This window comes from Myotis myotis, unplaced genomic scaffold (assembly GCF_014108235.1).
Source record: "Myotis myotis isolate mMyoMyo1 unplaced genomic scaffold, mMyoMyo1.p scaffold_m19_p_10, whole genome shotgun sequence".
Taxonomy (NCBI): Eukaryota; Metazoa; Chordata; class Mammalia; order Chiroptera; family Vespertilionidae; genus Myotis; species Myotis myotis.
In genome coordinates this window covers 22,842,416-22,859,792 of record NW_023416314.1, presented here as the reverse complement: position 1 = coordinate 22,859,792, position 17,377 = coordinate 22,842,416, and the positions used below count along the sequence as shown (strand labels likewise).

General features: G+C 41.6%; 1 protein-coding gene across 1 annotated transcript in view; it reads left to right on the top strand.

Annotated features, from left to right (window-relative positions):
* The window catches only part of HEPHL1 (hephaestin like 1), a 62,461-nt gene that overhangs the window by 17,979 nt on the left and 27,105 nt on the right, over positions 1-17,377 (top strand). The window contains exons 3-9 of the mRNA XM_036324679.1: positions 3,161-3,373; positions 4,059-4,238; positions 5,254-5,508; positions 9,995-10,163; positions 12,493-12,632; positions 12,778-12,909; positions 14,720-14,931. Of these exons, the coding sequence (XP_036180572.1) occupies positions 3,161-3,373; positions 4,059-4,238; positions 5,254-5,508; positions 9,995-10,163; positions 12,493-12,632; positions 12,778-12,909; positions 14,720-14,931 (1,301 nt within the window). The remainder of the gene's footprint in view (positions 1-3,160; positions 3,374-4,058; positions 4,239-5,253; positions 5,509-9,994; positions 10,164-12,492; positions 12,633-12,777; positions 12,910-14,719; positions 14,932-17,377) is intronic.

Genomic DNA, 17,377 nt, shown 5'->3' with positions numbered 1-17,377 from the left:
CTTCATCCCAACAGTGACGGGAAGCCATGGAATGATTTTAAGTAAAGAACAATATAATCAGATTTGAGATTTAAAAAGACACTCTTTCTATGGCTTGGAAAATGGATTAGAGAAGCAAGAGAGGCTGTGAAATCAGCTAGGCGGTCACCGCAGAAGTCCAGGTGAGAGATAACGTTGTTTGGACTAGGACTGCGATAGTGGAAACGGATATGAATGGATACCTTTCGAAGAAGCAAGGACAGGACCTTGTGGTGCTTTGGAAATGGCAAGGGAGGCAGAGGAAGATGAATAGAATGCTTCTTTGTTTTTAGCTTGTGGCGTTGAATACTGGTGGTGTCTTTCATGCAGAGAGAAGGCAGTGGCTGAGGACCAGGTTTGGGAGAGCTAATGTTTTGGGGGAAGGTTGCTTTTGCGATCTCTCTGAGATTTACAAGTGGAGATGCCCAGGAGACAGGAGGATATCCATGTACGGTTCAGAGGCCAGGTCCAGGCTGGAGATAAACGTGGGAGTGGCTGGCATGTAGCTTGTTGGAGTGCTGTTGGGATGGGTGCTATCAAGCAAAGAGAGAGCTCTGGGCATGGAGACAGCTTTATAACTTGAGGATTTCTGACACTGAATGACAGACAGAGGAGAATGTGCTGGAAAAACTAGCCTGAAAAAGAGTTGCCAAAGAGGATAGCGTGATGTCACAGGAGCCAAGGGAGGAGAATTTTTTATGAGGGAGGAAAATGACAATAATATCAAATGCCACTGAGAGGTTAGGTAACAGGAATTGTTTAAAATGTCCTTTGGATTTAATTCATGGTGGGCAGCACTCTGGATTTTTCCCATTCCTTTATCAGGTTAGATCAATTATCAAGTTAGACAGCAGTAAACTACATTAGTTTAACTTGGAGTAAAAATGGTTTTGCTAAATATTTTTCAGTGTTATATTCTCACGTTATATTAAGAGATAATGTAAGATATTATTTTTAAAAATAACATTTTTGTACCTTTGAAAACAGTAAAGACATAATTTGTTATATTACTCAATAATTTGTATATAATTATTTTCTTGAAAATATTCTTTTAGAATTTATACCAACAAAAAGTTCCTCTCTCTTAAGGAACTAGTAAGTTTCTTTTTATTAGACAAAGAAAGAATATAACCTAATTATATCACCTAATATATATTAAACATAGATATTTTAATATAACCTAGATATAACCAGGAAATTTAGAGCTACACTTAATAATGAAGAGATCTGACTAATTAAATCAATCTCCCAATACAGTACTTTTATATAGGTTTTGTTCTCAGACTTTATCTTTTTAGTATTATATTGTATATGGGTATAAGTTGAAAAGTAATTCATATTTTTCAGATTAAAAGAAAGTATATAAAAGAAAGTTTTACATAAACATAATACATAAAAAGAAAGTATGTAGCTCTAACCGGTTTGGCTCAGCGGATAGAGTGTCTGCCTGCGGACTGAAGAGTCCTGAGTTCGATTCCGGTCAAGGGCATGTACCTTGGTTGCGGGCTCAACCTCCAATAGGGGGCGTGCAGGAGGCAGCTGATCGATGTTTCTCTCTCATCGATGTTTCTAACTCTCTATCCCTCTCCTTTCATCTCTGTAATATATTTTTAAAAAAGAAAGGAAGTATTTAGCCCAGCTGGCATGGCTCAGTGGTTGAATGTCCACCTATGAACCAGGAGGTCAAGGTTCAATTCCGGGTCAGGGCACATGTCCAGGTTGTGGGCTTGATCCCCAGTGGGGGGAGTGCAGAAGGCAGCCAATTTGTGATTCTCTCTCATCATTGATGTTTCTATCTCTCTCCCTTCCTCTCTGAAATCAATAAAAATATTCTTTTAAAAATAAAGTGAATAAATATGTTAGAACAGTCCATACACTATATTCCCAATAATTTTGGGGGAGGTATCATAGTGTAGTGGGAAGTCAGACACAACTAGATTGAAATCTGGCCCAGCCACATGCTAACGTGTTACCTTGACTCGATCTAAAAGGAGGTATTAATGCACACCATATGGGGTTGCCTGAGGAGTGAGGTAATATACACAAAGTACCCACTATGCTTGGCACATAATAGGCTCTTAGCTGGTATTCTTCTCCAAAAACCAAACTATGATTCATGGTAGCATTTATTTAAAAGGTAACGTTAGATTTTTTAAATTTTATCTTTTCTGCGGCTTGCCTTGGATACACTGGCTCTTGCTGCCTTATTTGGATTTGTATTCCTAACACCAGCACATTTGCTGGCCTCTGGTCAAATAGCCAATACAGGTTTGTTGAGTGAATGAATGAGAGAATGAGAATGAACTTGGAATGTTTTCACATCCATCTTCCTCTCAGCCCTCACCCTCCAGCCTTTTTCTCAGTACCATCCAAGTCCTCCCAGTCGTTGAAGGCCCCTCAAATCCCACCTCTGTTATGAAGCTTCTGGTAATTATAACTTGCACAGGTTGATCTTCTGCCTTCCACCCAGGTGATTTTCAAACTATTTTTAGCGACGGACCTTCCTTAATGGAAAAACCTTGTGCAATCTTAGCTTTTAAAACAGAGAAAGGGAATGTCACGCCCGTGCGCCCCGCCCTTCTCTGTGGTAGAACGTCCACCTTGCATAGACTTCAAGTTACATAGAACACATCACCCTGCTTTATCTTTCAGTTGACCTATGTGTTCATAGTTCATATTCTTGTCGCCCCCGAGGAACTGTAAGGTCTCTGGAGGCAGGAAGAATGTCTTAACTCTCTTCCTGTATTTTGTGAGACCTCATATAGGTGCTGAATCTGTTCTAAGTGCCCAAGAGGTGTTTGTTCTTTCTTTTGCTGCTTCTCTTTTCCTCTTAAGTTGGCGTTAAGTTGAGTGGATTGCGAGCTTCCTGATTGGTACAGGAGGCCTATCAGGAGGGTCTTTAGGAACATCTTGTAAGCATCCGGGTCTTGTGCAGGACAGTCATATACATGGTCATCTAGTTCTCACATCCCTCTGGGGCACACAGTAACATTCCAGCTGTACTACAGAGAGTTGAGGCATTGAGAATGTAAGTAATTTCCTTCCATCTCACAGGAAATAAATTTTAATTGGTATGTGTTTGATTCCAAAGCTCTGGCCCTGTGGTCTCTGTGTTTAACTGTGTTTTCTCTTTTCTTGGAAGGAGCCTTGTACCCAGATGGGACGTCTGGAAAGAACAAAAATGATGATATGGTTCCTCCTGGCAAAAACTACACCTACGTCTGGCCCGTGAGAGAAGAATATGCTCCTGCTCCAGCCGACGCCAACTGCCTGACCTGGGTGTACCATTCGCACATCGACGCCCCTAAGGACATCTGCTCTGGGCTCATTGGCCCGCTGCTGGTGTGCAAGGAAGGTAAGAGGGTGCCCTCCCTCCCCCCGCAACTAAGTAGGCTGTTCCCAGGTGTGATGAAAAGTGTGCATACATTTCAGGTCTTGTCTTGCTTACCTTCTTTGCTTCATATGGAATGTGCCTCTTCTCCCAAACTTCCTATAAGATGGGAGAAATTCCTCTAACATAGAAGATCAGTCTGACACCATAGCAGGGGCAACAATTCAGACTTCTAAGGACCACCATGGCCTTCTGAAACATATATGCTTTATTTTTTTAAAGAAAAAATAAGGACATTCTCTATTAATAGCTGTTAACACCTCACTGACACCATGCAAGGAAAATGAAAAAAAAGTCATAAATGACCAGGAATGCTTTTGCTTCTTTATTTCACCCACATATTCATGCTGCTATTTCTTCCCTATTGGTTTGGTGTGTCTGTATTCTGTCAATAAAGTTGACTTCCTTCCGGGAGTGGACAGATTTCCAAGTCTGCAGTTGTGAAGATTTCTGTCCTGTGCCTTTTGTTTTCGGCAGTTCTGTCATTTTCATTAAAGCCCTTCGCTGCTTGTAAGCTGCAGGGTACTCTTGTACATATAGGTCTTTGACAAACTTCACGCTTAGGTGACACCATTGGCAGGAAGCAAAACTCACCTTGATTTAGTTCATTCTGAACCTTTTCCTCTTCTCTTTTCAATGTGTTTGACAGGTGTCCTGAACAAACATTCAGGGACAAGGACGGATGTGGACCAAGAGTTCATCATAATGTTTACCCTGGTGGATGAGAATCAGAGCTGGTACCTCGATGAAAATATCAGGCATTTCTGCACTGAGCCTGACTCAGTTGACAAGGAAGATGCTGTTTTCCAGAGGAGTAACAAAATGCATGGTAGTGTCTCCCATTTCCAAATACATACCGGCCGCCTCTGTGTATCCGGTGCTATGAGGGATGCAAACACACAGAAATGACCAACCTAGTTTTCCAAGATTTGTAACTTAGTGATGAGAATGGTTAGAAAGTGATATGAAACATATTAACACATGACATACCAGAACCCGCAGCAATCTGAGAAGGAACAAGGCAATAGATGTAAGCTGAATTACGTACGACAAAGCTATGGGACTACAAGGGGAAGGATTGATGTTATAATCAGGGAAGAATCAGGAGGTGACCCCAGAAGACGGGTGGCTTTAGACCGCAGAAGAAAGGAGAACAAGTCATCAGCCTATATGAATCCTGGGATTTGCAACCTCTTGCTTTATCCAGAAACCATTTTCTAAGCAGCTGCTAAACGTCAAGAATGATGCTGTGCTCAGAGTTAAATACCCACTTTGTGAAATCATGTTTTCCCAGACATTCTTTAAATCAGCGACATCTATTGAGCATTCACTATGTGCCATAAGCCCCATCTAATCAGTACCTTTTCTTTCCATCTTGCTGCTTGCTTTTGTCACTTACATTAGGTAGTTACTGTGTGCCAGGTTTTCTGCTAGGTCCTGATAGCTGTAAGATAAGTGAGACAGGGTTCTGGTTGCAGGGACAGAGTCAGTGGGGAAGGCAGATATGCAAATGAAGCATTGGGAAAGAGGTGGCTGACTGACCGGTCCTGGAAGTTTGAGAGGCACTGTTTACTCCTGATCTCATTGGGCCACACAGCGGCTCCAAGGCTGTTTTCTCGTGTGCCGATTACCATTTTTATTGAATGCTTTTCTCTCAAAAAGACCAATACCTTTCATTCCCTTCTGGGGCTATATTTTATAAAAGGAGCTTTTCTGCACAAAGTCATTACAGTCAGTGATCTGCGCTGACTTTCCAGCTGTGCTAGAGAATGAATTACCAGGGTCCGTGCTTCTGCTCGCCTCTGCTGGGGAGTCTATTCCTCTCGTGTGCTTCTGTGTTTCAGCCCTCAATGGATACCTCTTTGGGAACTTCCCCGAGCCTGAGATGTGCGCTGGTGAATCAGTGTCCTGGCACCTATTTGGGATGGGGAATGAGATAGACATCCATTCCATCTATTTCTATGGTAACACCTTCATCAGCCGAGGGCATCGGACTGACGTTGTCAACCTGTTCCCAGCCACCTTCCTGACAACAGAAATGATAGCTGAGAATCCTGGGAAGTGGATGATAACCTGCCAAGTCAGTGATCACCTACAAGGTAAAAGGACAAAGGTCCAGTGTAAGAAGCTTAAAGTAGAACAATTAAATCGCATCGTCAATGGTGCTCATTCAGTGCCTGCTGTTATGTGTTATATTTAATTAAATATTAAATACATAGGAAAATGTACAATGCTTATGTGACAGCCTGTCAACAGATATTTATTGATCCCCTTCCTATGAACCACGTGAGAGGTGATTGAAAGATATAAGGCCCTCAATCCATAGTCTAATAGTCACTTGCAAAATGACTAACATTCGAGGCAGGATGATAAATGCTCTTTGGGTGCCATAGTCACTTCTCTAGAGCGATCAGAGAGGCTTCCTAAGGAGTTGGCTCCTCCTCTGAGCGTGGGAATATGGGTAGGAACTGAATAGATGAAGAAGGAAAGAAAGACTTTCCAGGTAGAGGAATCAGCATGGACTGGGAAAAACGTGTTCTCTATGAGCAACTGTAATTAGAATAGCACATTTTTTGCACTGTCAAGGAATTTGTAGGTAATCTGGATCAATCCCCCATCCTATCTTCAATTTCCTTTGGAGCATCTCTTTTTAAGTAATTGTAGCAGCCCATTTCATTTCTGGGCTGCTCTGTTAGAACATCCTTCCTTATATGCAAAACCCGATGAAAGGTGTGCAGTAAACATTTGTTGGCTTAAATGCCTGCTGAATGACTTGGTCCTGGTTCTTTGGGGCCACATAGAATAGGTCTTTACTTAGGTGGGCCCATGCTTGAGGAGTGATGAGAGAGAAGCCTCGAGAGGCAGTTTGGCCCCAGTGGGAGCAGTTTTGAATGGCAGGGGTAAGGAGGTGGGACTGTGTCTGGAAGGCAATAGTGAGTCCTTCTAGATCCGTAGGCACACTAGTGACATAATCAGTGATTTGGGAAGAAAACTATGATACCTGCGTGCAGAACAGTTTCAATGATGGGGATTCTGGCCACTAGATGCTAGTTAAGAAGCGTTGGCAACATTAGGGTTACACATATAAAAGGCCTGGCCTCACATGGTGAAAACAAGGTTAGAAAAAGAGATAGACACAGAAGAAATAATGTGTGGTTAATTTGGATACTGACTAACCACACACAGTCACTGACAGTACAGGGATGCAACCTTCGGAGCTGCTTTGATAACACATTCTTGTTCCCATCAACTTTAAGCAGCTAATCTGAGCACTAGGTCAGCTGGGTTATTCCAATTAAATTAAATTCTACAAATGTTGGTTGATCAGTTAATAGATATCAGATACTGTTCAGGGAAGACAAGGATGAACAAGGTAAGTTTCTGATTCTGCTCCCCTCTCCCCCAGCTTTATTTTTCATTTTATTATTTTTAAAAATATCTTTTTATTGATTTTAGAGAGAAGAAAGGAGAGGGAGAGAGAGAGAAACATCAGTCAGTTGCCTCCTGCACACCTCCCCGCTGGGGATCGAGTCCACAACCCAGGCATGTGCCCCAACTTAGAATCAAACCGGCAACCTCCCAGTGCACAGGACGATGCTCAACCAACTGAGCCACACTAACTGCACCTCCTTCCCCGCTCCCCACCTCCAGCTTTATTGATGTACTAGAGGGGCCCAGTGCATGCATTTGTGCATGGGTGGGTTCTCTCTGGGTGGCCTGCAGGGATTGGGCTGAAACCCGCAGTCCAACGCTGCCTGCAGCTTCTACCTGCTGCTCCCACTCATCCTGGCCCCACTGTGCCTGCTGTGGGCTCATGCCCAATCAGTCCAGATAGGGAGAGGCTCACGCTGCTGCGCTCGCCAGCCATGAGCCCTGCATTTGGTGACCTCCCAAGGGGAGTGGCCTGCGGGATTGGGCTGAAACAGGCTCTCCGACATCTCCTGAGGGGTCCCAGATTGCAAGAAGGCGCAGGTCAGGCTGAGGGACCCCAGCGATGCACAATCAGGCCAGGGAGGGACCGTGGGAGGGCTCCAGGGCATGTCTGGGACATCTCTCTCAGTCACGATTGGCTGGACCCCAGCAGCAAGCTAACCTATGGGTCAGAGCAACTGCCCCTGGTGGTCAGTGCATGTCATAGCAACTGGTCGACCAGTTGACTATCTGCCCCCTAGTGGTCAGTGCATGTCATAGCGAGTAGTTGAACAGCCTTAGCATATCATTAGCATATTATGCTTTGATTGGTTGTTCTGCCATTTGGTCTATTTGCATATTACCCTTTTATTATATTGGATGATCAACAAATAGGAATTGTATATGTTTAAGATATACAACTGGATATTTTGATACATGTACACATTGTGAACTGATCACCACACTCAAGCTAATTAACATAGCCATCACCTCACATAGTTACCTTTTGTGTGTGTGCTGAGAACAGTTAAGATCCCGAGGCAGTGGTTCTCAACTTTCCTAATGCCGCGACCCTTTAATACAGTTCCTCATGTTGTGGTGACCCCCAAGTTCATTGTTACAAATTGAACATAATGAAAGCATAGTGACTAATCACAAAAACAATATGTAATTATATATGTGTTTTCCGATGGTCGCAACCCCTGTGAAAGGGTCATTCGACCCCCGAAGGGGTCGCGACCCACAGGTTGAGAACCGCTGAGTACAAAGTTTCTATGATGCAAGAAGAATGAGTTCTAATAACAGCATAGCCTCTACAGTCAATAATACTGTAGTGTGCTTGTAATTTCCTAAGAGGGTAGGTCTTAAGTGTTCTCAACACAAGATCCCTATTCTTGAAGGGTCTCATGTTATTAAATCTAAGAAGAAACTAGTTTTCAAGAAACTAGCATTAGCAGCCAATCTTAGTAAGATTGCTAAGCTTGGCTAGCAGTTGTGGACATAAACTGGTGTTTATACATTACTGAAATACAATATGTTCTAAATTGTCCATACCTTCAGAAAAAAATTATTGTGAAAAATTGGAAAATACATACAATTCCATTTTTAAAATCAGTAATTCCATCTAAAGATAATGGCATCACATTTTGATGAATATCCTCCATCACTATTTTCTAGACCTTTATACTAAATGCATATGTTATTTAAATATATTTTTTATTGATTTTTTACAGAGAGGAAGGGAGAGGGATAGAGAGCCAGAAACATCGATGAGAGAGAAACATCGATCAGCTGCCTCCTGCACACCCCCTACTGGGGATGTGCCCGCAACCAAGGCACATGCCCCTGACTGGAATCGAACCTGGGACCCTTCAGTCCACAGGCTGACGCTCTATCCATTGAGCCAAACCGGTCAGGGCGCATATGTTATTTATAAAATAAGATAAAATACTGCCTACTGCCCGATAGTTTACTTTTTCCACTTATTAGTATATCAGAAATATATTTACATGTCAGTGAATATAGAGTCATTTCCCTTCCAATGCTCTTTATAAGGCGATTACAATTTATTTAACCAATACTCTATTGCTTAACATTTATATTTCCCCCCATTTTCTGCTTTTATAAACATACTAGTAAACATCAATTTACAGAGAAGTTTATACTTTTGTCTGACATTTTCTTAGCAAAACTCTTGGATTTGGAGTTCCTGGGTCAAAGAGTTTGATTTTTTTTTTAAGCTAGGGACATACATCACTATATTCCCTTTTAAAAATTGTTACTATTTACTCATAGTGTGTGAGTATTCCCTTTTCCATATTCAAATGTCAACAATGGGAATTATTTTTTATAGTTTTTACCAATCTGATAAATGAACAACAGTGTCATTGATTACTATTAAGGTTAAACTTTTTATTCCATTTGTTTGTGAGCCAATAATATTTCTTTTGTAAATAACCTAGTTATGTTCCTAGAACATTTTCCATTGGGAGATTTACTATTTTTTTCTTACTCATCAATATTATTTACATATTAATTGTTTGTCATATGTGTAAAAATATAGCCCTGCTGACCTTTTATCTGTTACTTTTTAAAAATGTTAAGTGTAATTGGTATATAATATTATTTTAGTTATATTAGTTTCAGGTGTACAATATAGTGATTCAACATTTTTATACCTTACAATGTGATCACTCCACTAATTCTAGTATTTGGTCTGTCATTGTGCAAATTTATTGACTGTATTATTCTCCTTAATCTTTTCATCCATCCCCCAACCCTCTCCCCTCTGGTAACCATCCCTTGGTCTCGGTTTCTATGAGTCTGTTTTTGTTTTGCTTGTTTGTTTTATTTTGTTTTTTTAGATTCCACATGTAAGCGAAACTCTATGGTATTTTCTTTCTCTGTCTGTCATTTCATTTAGCATAATATCCTTTAGGTCCATGGAAATACCAAGAAAATACCATATGGTTTCATTTATAACGGAATATCACACAGCGATAAAAAAGAACAATGTCTTGTATTTATCCTTTATTTTTAACTTTGTTTATGGTCCTGTTTTCTGTACAAAAGTTTTAAATGTTCGTTCATGAAGTCAAATTGATTAGTTTTTTCCTGTATGGTTTCTTTTGTGAGCAGTTATACCTTGGCTGACCGTTTTCCTCTGTTCTGCAGCTGGTATGCTGGGGCAATACAATGTTGGTAACTGCAAAAACAGTATTTCTCATCCCAAGATGAAGGGTGGACAAAGGCACTACTTTATAGCAGCTGAAAAAATTCTTTGGGATTATGGTCCTCAAGGTTATAACAAATTCAGTGGTCTTCCCCTAAATGCCTCTGGCAGGTAAGCTTTTCTGATGGTGTTTCTGAGCCTCTCATTAAAACGGTTTCTGTTGGCCTTTTCCTTGAGATCTCATTCATATTCCCAGCACTGCTCTTATGAGCACATCTTATGAGATGACATAATGATAACACTTAAGGAGATCTGAGCCCTGGATATACTGCTGAGAATTGGCAGACTATTTATTGCTTCACAATTTTCTGGCTAAATCAAAGCACCAGATTCATTCAGTCAGTCATCAGGCATTTCTTGAGCACCTACTATGTGCGAATTGCAGTGCTAAGTGCCATGAGCAATACTAAGCTGACAGAGAACAGAACAAAGCCTCTTTGTACATATGGAGCAGCCCGTTTTGAAAAGGGAATAAGACAGGACTCTTTCAATGGAGATGAACTGGCAAGGAAGGTTACCTTTTTTGGTTCGAGGACAGCCTGATGTAAGCCTCCCTGTACAGTAAAATGCCATTTTCCTCTCAAATCTAGCACTAATGTCACCTCTTTAGTGAGGCCTTCCCTGACTCCTGAGTCATAATTGATAATTTTCTCACTTGGCTCCCATAGAACATAGTATTTTCAAAATGGAATCTAATGGTTTATTAAGTGGTTGTGGATTCCTGTTACTTCTTATTGTAGAATCACATGCAATGATATTTGTGAAAGCATTTAAAAATGTACATTGCAATACCAAAAAGTACTGCTATTACCCTATAATCCTTTTTATGTTTGGGGAATTTTTTTTTTTTAAATTCTCTTTGTGATCAATAAGATACCCTTTGTTTTTCACTGTAGATTTCATTCATTCATTCATTCTTCCACCAAACTGCTGCTACACTTAATCCTTGTTTAAAGAATGTGTGTGAACCATATATGAAAACTGTGCTATCAACATTCTCAACTGATCAGTATTTCTCCATAAACAGAATAATGAGAATTAGTGTTGAAAATTATGTCTTAGAAGCCTTACAGACTATGAAGCACCTTTTAAAATCTGAAGTTAGATTAAGCTGCATTCAATCGATATTTAATGTAATATACGAAAGCACAACATACACTAAGTGACATGAGGAATGCAAGAAGATCTCAGACAATGTTCCCACCTTAAGGTGGAGGAAGAATCTGTATGCACAGGTAACCACCAGTTACAAACAGGAGTGAGTTGTTCAGTCAGTTCTCTGGGCATTCAGAGAGAACTAAGAGACAGGAACCCTACACAGAGGAAGCGGGACCTAAGCAGGGCCATGAAGAAGGATAGAATTTGTTACACAACAGTGAAATTTTAGCTGTAGGGGTTCGTGCAGCACCTTTCATGCAGGAGAAAGTGATAAGATCAGAATGACTGCAGAAGGGGATATGCATAGGTGAGTAGGCATTTACATAGAGAGAATTGGGGCAAAATAACCTGGATATCAATTGCAGAGGTCCTTTACCCTTATTTGATTGGCAATTGAAAGCAAATGACAATTTTGAAACTGGTATTTGATAATGCAAATGGCCATTTTGGAGATCTGTGTTGCAGCAGTGTGTATGCTGAGAAAAAACTGAGTGAGCCCGTGTGAAATAGAGGATGGAGAGTTAGAGGTTCATGTAACGGTCCAAACACAAGGTGATGAGGGCATGAACTGGGTCATGGCAATAGAAAGAAAGGAAAGAAAAAGATGCAAAAAAAAGGTGCTGAAAAGGAAGGGTGCACTAAAAGGTTACAAATAAACAAAATAAGGGGGGGGGGTAGTAAACAGCCTGTGTAACTGCAAGAGTGATGGTACCATTGACAGAAATAAGATAATATAGAGTTAGTACTAGTCAGAATGTATAGTATTATATTTCACAACTTTGAAGCAGTATTTCATGTATGTAGCATATATAATAACTCTCTATTAATTAAAAGACTTGATTAACTAGACACTCCATTCCTTAATCAGGCCAGATACCAAAGAGCTTACAATATGCAGAGATATTCATATTGACATCAGCAAGAGAGAGAGGGTTGCTTATTCTGCAAAGAAACCAGTTAGCTCTTTGTTACTTTGTAGGAAACCATTCTGGGACTCCAGTACCGGTAAGTAAGGAGTTACCTGTGCCTTCTTCTTCGGTTGCTGGACCTTTGGGGAAGAAAGTGCAGTGGCTAAGAGAGAAATGAGCTTGCGCATCATCCAGCTTCTGGCGACTTTTAAGGCTGGTTGACTATTCCTGGGAACTCTGTTGAGGCCTGTTTTGTTGTTTCTTGAGAGATGGGTGGGTGAATGGGCTAAAGATCATAAAACCAAGCTCCATAATGAAAGCAGTTGGCGGATATCAGAGATGTGTTCTCAGTCAGGTTCCTACTCTTTCCACAGTGACTCTGAGCTCTACTTCACACAAGGGGACAACAGAATAGGAGGAAAATATTGGAAGGCTCAATATATAGAGTATGTTGATGCAACTTTCACTCGAAGAAAGAGACTCTCTGAGGCAGAAGCCCATCTTGGAATTCTTGGTAGAGTAAAACCATCCAGCCTGTTTTGAATGGGGGAGGGGAGATGTTTTAGCAGGCATGTACATCTACTTGGAATGACTCTTCTTCTCTTGCCTATATTCACGTCTTTCTATTTTCACCCTCTTCTCTTCTTGATATTTTTCAGGCCCAGTCATCAGGGCAGAGGTGGGCGATACCCTGACAGTGACCTTTGCCAACAAAGCTGACAAAGTCTACAGTATTTTGCCCCATGGCGTGGTCTATGACAAGGCCTCTGATGCAGCCCCAAACATAGATGGTAAGTCTCAGCCTAAGCTTAGGGAGGAAACAGGATGAGTATGCAAAGGACTTAGAACTGGACAGTACAGGTTCAAATCCTGGTCCCTTCACTTACCAGCTCAGTGAGCTTGGGCAATTATTTCTACTTTCTAAACCTTATTCTTCTCACCTATCAACTCACAGGGCTTTGGGAAGCAATGCAGAGAATTCAGGACGGAGTCTGGCCCATAGTAGGTTCTTAGGAAATGTTAATTTCTTTTTTTTCCTTAGTAATGTAATAAATCTCAAAGCAAGCCACTTTCACAGTCACCCCCACTTCTTTAAGGTGAATAACTTTTCTGCTGCAGGTTACATGGAATTCTGTGGGTGAAGGATGAGGGGGAGATGTTTTGTTTGCATCAAAATTTTACACATGGTCTTTGCTCCAAATCTACCAACAAAATATTTATTTGTTTGTTTGTTTGTTTGTTTGTTTGTTTATTTATTTTGTTTTACTTTTTTGTTAATCCTCACCGGAGGATATTTTTCCATTGATTTTTAGAGAGTGGAAGGAAGGGGGAGAGATAGAGAGAGAGAGACAGATGTGAGAGAGACACATCGATTGGTTGCCTTCTGCATGCCCAACCAGGGCCTGGGACCAAGCCTGTTACCAATGTACCTGCCCTTGACTGGAATTGAACCTGGGACCCTTCAGCCAGCGGGCCGACGCTCTATCCACTGAGCCAAACCAGCTAGGGCCGAAATATTTATTTAAAACCGTATTATGTGCTTATCATCATCGATGGCTTCTCCCCATCACAGAGTAGGCGACACAGGCTCTCTGTATGTAAGGAAGGCAGCTTGTGCCCAGCGGCTGCAGGAAGTGTCCTTCCCTTCATGACCCTGCTCCTGGGAAACTCCGGGTCTCCTCCCAAGCCTCCTCCATCACTGCGGCTGACATCATGGCTGCCTGGGCTACCTCTTCATGTCCCAGTGTGAGGCCAGGCCTATCAGAGCTGGCTTTGTGGTGATGATGAGGAGGATAGAGGATGAAGGAATGGAGAGAGAATTCCTCCTCCCTAGGTCCATCCTCGCCCTCCCTGCTGCAGTAGCTCCTGTACCTGCACTTTCTTCCTTGGTTAAATGCTCACAATGACTTTTTGTAGGTGTCCAGAAAAAAAATGTGACAACCCAAATGTCTATATTTTCTATTGTTTAACTCAGCAAACTTATAGGGCATCTTTTTGCAAAGCCCTGGATAAGATGCAGAGTGGCTCCATCTAGCAGGAGAGATTCAATATGTTCATTGCCATGTAACATGAGGATTAAGTGCACTGTCTTTAGAATTGAACCGCCCTGGGTTTGGATCCCAGATCAGCCTTGCAGCCTTGAACTTTTCTTGTAGTTACTTGGGTTATTTCCTAGTTCAACCTTCAAGGTTTTAAACTCTTTAAAGATAGGCCTTTGGCTTAACTTTTTGGGATATACTTTGCTGGGCCAAATGTAATATATTCCACATAGAAGGCACTCAGTAATATTTTATGGCTACATTTAATTGCTAAATGGGCAACTACCACATTTTAAATATATGCTAAACCTGGTATTTGAGTAAGAATAGCATCTATGAAATTAATAAATGTAATCTAGAAGACAATCCTTTGATAGAAGCTTCTGTCTCATGAAACAGAAGACTGTGGCAGCAGCTTCCCTCGGAAGATACGTAAGCAAAATCAACTGTCCTTCTGCAAAACATATCAGAGAGAAACACCCTGGGCTGGGAGACCCAATCTGACAAGTTTAATAATGTTCCCGGTTGTTGCTTCGAGTAATTGTTCCATTTATTTCCTCAGGATTTGTGAAACCAGGGGCACATGTTAAGCCGGGGGAAACCTTCACGTACAGATGGACAGTGCCTGAAAGCGTAAGCCCCACAGCTGCTGACCCTCCCTGTCTGACCTACCTTTACTTCTCAGCAGTTGAGCCAATCAAGGACACCAGCGCTGGCCTTGTAGGGCCATTGCTAGTCTGTAAAAAAGGTGCTCTCAATGCTGATGGCACACAGGTAAGTCAACAAATGTTACCAAGCTCTTCTCAGGGTTGTATGTAAGAAAAAGCAGTAATACGGTTAGAGATCAGGTCATAATGAAGAGTCGGTTACAAAAAGCAATTTCCCCCTCTTCTTCTTGAAACTGACTTCTACACAATGGGATTTTTATTTTTGTTTTTTTTTTGGTAAATTTACATCTGACTTTCCTGAGTTACAGATGCCCACCCAGAAACCCAGGATTTCTGCTTGTTGCCTGGGGTTTGGTGGGTCTCTCCCTGTGCATTGCTTTGATTCTAGAATCTTCTGAGGTCGACATGGAGTGCAAATTGGGATCCTTTCTTCTTGGACAAGGTTACTCAAACCTGGCCACCCATTGGAATCACCTGGGAGCTTTTAAACATCTTTTTTCACGTATTCCAGACCAATCCATCAGAATCTCCAGGTGATTCCAATGAGCAGCCAGGGCTGAGTGAGAACCACTGTTAACTCCTCACTACGAACTGGAAGTTAATCACTGGCTGAAAGGACAAGAAACATGTACATAACTTCTGGCAAGTCCCGCCTTAGAGGCTTGGATGGTTGCACTGGTTAGTGTGGCAAAACATGGCATCCCAAGCCGTGTCTGCGTGCTATTAAATACACTGATGAAAAGAGGAAAGTCCAGTCATTTAACCGTTTGAAATGACTTCACCAATCAGAAATAGCAAGACTATTTATTTAAATGGTATATTTTATAATGCTTGCATTGTATGGACCCACTTCTGGGCTCAAAGGAACTGCTAGGTAGAAGACATAAAGTGTCTTGGTCCGCCTCACATTCTCATTTCCCTGTGCAAAGGACCAATCCTGGAAATGTCTATTGGAGATTCAGTGTGTCCCTGGCCCTCTGAATGACCCTCAATAATGCTGTGCAATAAGACTGAATATTTATACTGAACCCCAACAATCAGATAAGGCGAAGCAGAATGACTATCCTTATTTTAAAGCTGAAGGAGCTGAGGCTCAGAGACGTTGCATGATATCCCAGGAAACACACCTAGTAAAGTAGTGAGAGTCAGCAGAATATGGAACTTGGAGCATCCAACTTTGATCTTTTATCAATACACTACTCTGCTTTCTATTAGCTAAACACCTGAACCAAAAGCATAGTGTGCCAGAAACGTTTTGTTAGGTACTTCTGATTTTGTCCCTGTTGCATCCATTCAGTGGTAACTTCGAGGTTTGCTAGAAGCCTTATATTCTCTGGGAGTTGTTACCTAAGCCAAATACCATTTATGGTCATTCCAGTTACATAAAATCATGAAAAAAAATAATGGCATTAGAACCTAGGCCTGCCTGCTTCCATAACCCATAATCTTTAAAAATATACTGTGACCCTTTTGCTCCTCTCAAATTTTTATATTTTATTTTGAAAAATTTCAGGCCTACATTGTTTCTTTCTATAGCCCATTATCCTAAACTCCTGCCTGCTGAAACACCAGGCGATAAAAGCAGTTAAGTGTACAGGTACAGTATGAGTGTAAAGCAAGCAGTATCCACATCTTCCATAGGGTGTTAGGAAAGCATCACAGAGATGAGACAGCTAAGCTGGCCCTTGAGGCTGCATTAGGGTGGCAGACCATCAAAGTTAAGGGTACATACATGAAGGACAGAGACCCCCAGAACACAGCAAGTTCAGAATCGCGCAAGAAGCTAGGCTTCTCTTTGGTCAAAGTGCCAGGAGGGAAGGGCCAAGAGATGAGGCAGTACAGGCAGGCAGGGACCAGGTCACCGTGAGTTTAGGTTGTATTGTCCAGTATAAGAGGGAAAGAGATGTGACCAGATGGCATTGCTGAGGAGCTCTCTGGAGCAGGCAGCAGGATGAAGGGTGGATTAGACAGGAGCATGTTAGGGAAAGGAGACATTGAGGGACCGAAAATACAGCCCCCTCTCTGTTTCAGCTTTAAAGAAAAGCATTATCCATCCATTCGAGATGCTGTGTGGTCAGATGTGCTCAAATAGAAGATTAGGAGTATACACAGTGGGAAGTAATCCATAGTCCCTTCAAGATCAACTCAAGTTAACATAATATAGTGAAGTCTCATGGGTTAACTCAATTCATTATTTCACTCACAAACATGTATTGGGTACCTGCTTTTTTTTTTTTTTTTTTTTTTTTTTGGAGCTGGGGATACAGAGAGGAACCTAGAATGTTCCTACAAGGCCAACATTGCAGTGAGAAAACAATAAAAAATATGTTTATAAACAAAATATAATTTAAGGTTAGAGATATGTGCTATGAAGAGCAAAGTAAGGGAAAGGGAGTGAGTTTGAAGGCAGGCTAGAAGGTGAGTGACTGTTTTAAACAGGTGCCAGGGAAGTGCACCCCGAGGAGGTGACATTTGTGCAGAGAACTGGATGGAGTAAGGGAGTGACCCAAGCAAAACCTGGGAGGGCCTTCTAGGCAGTGAGAACAGCACAT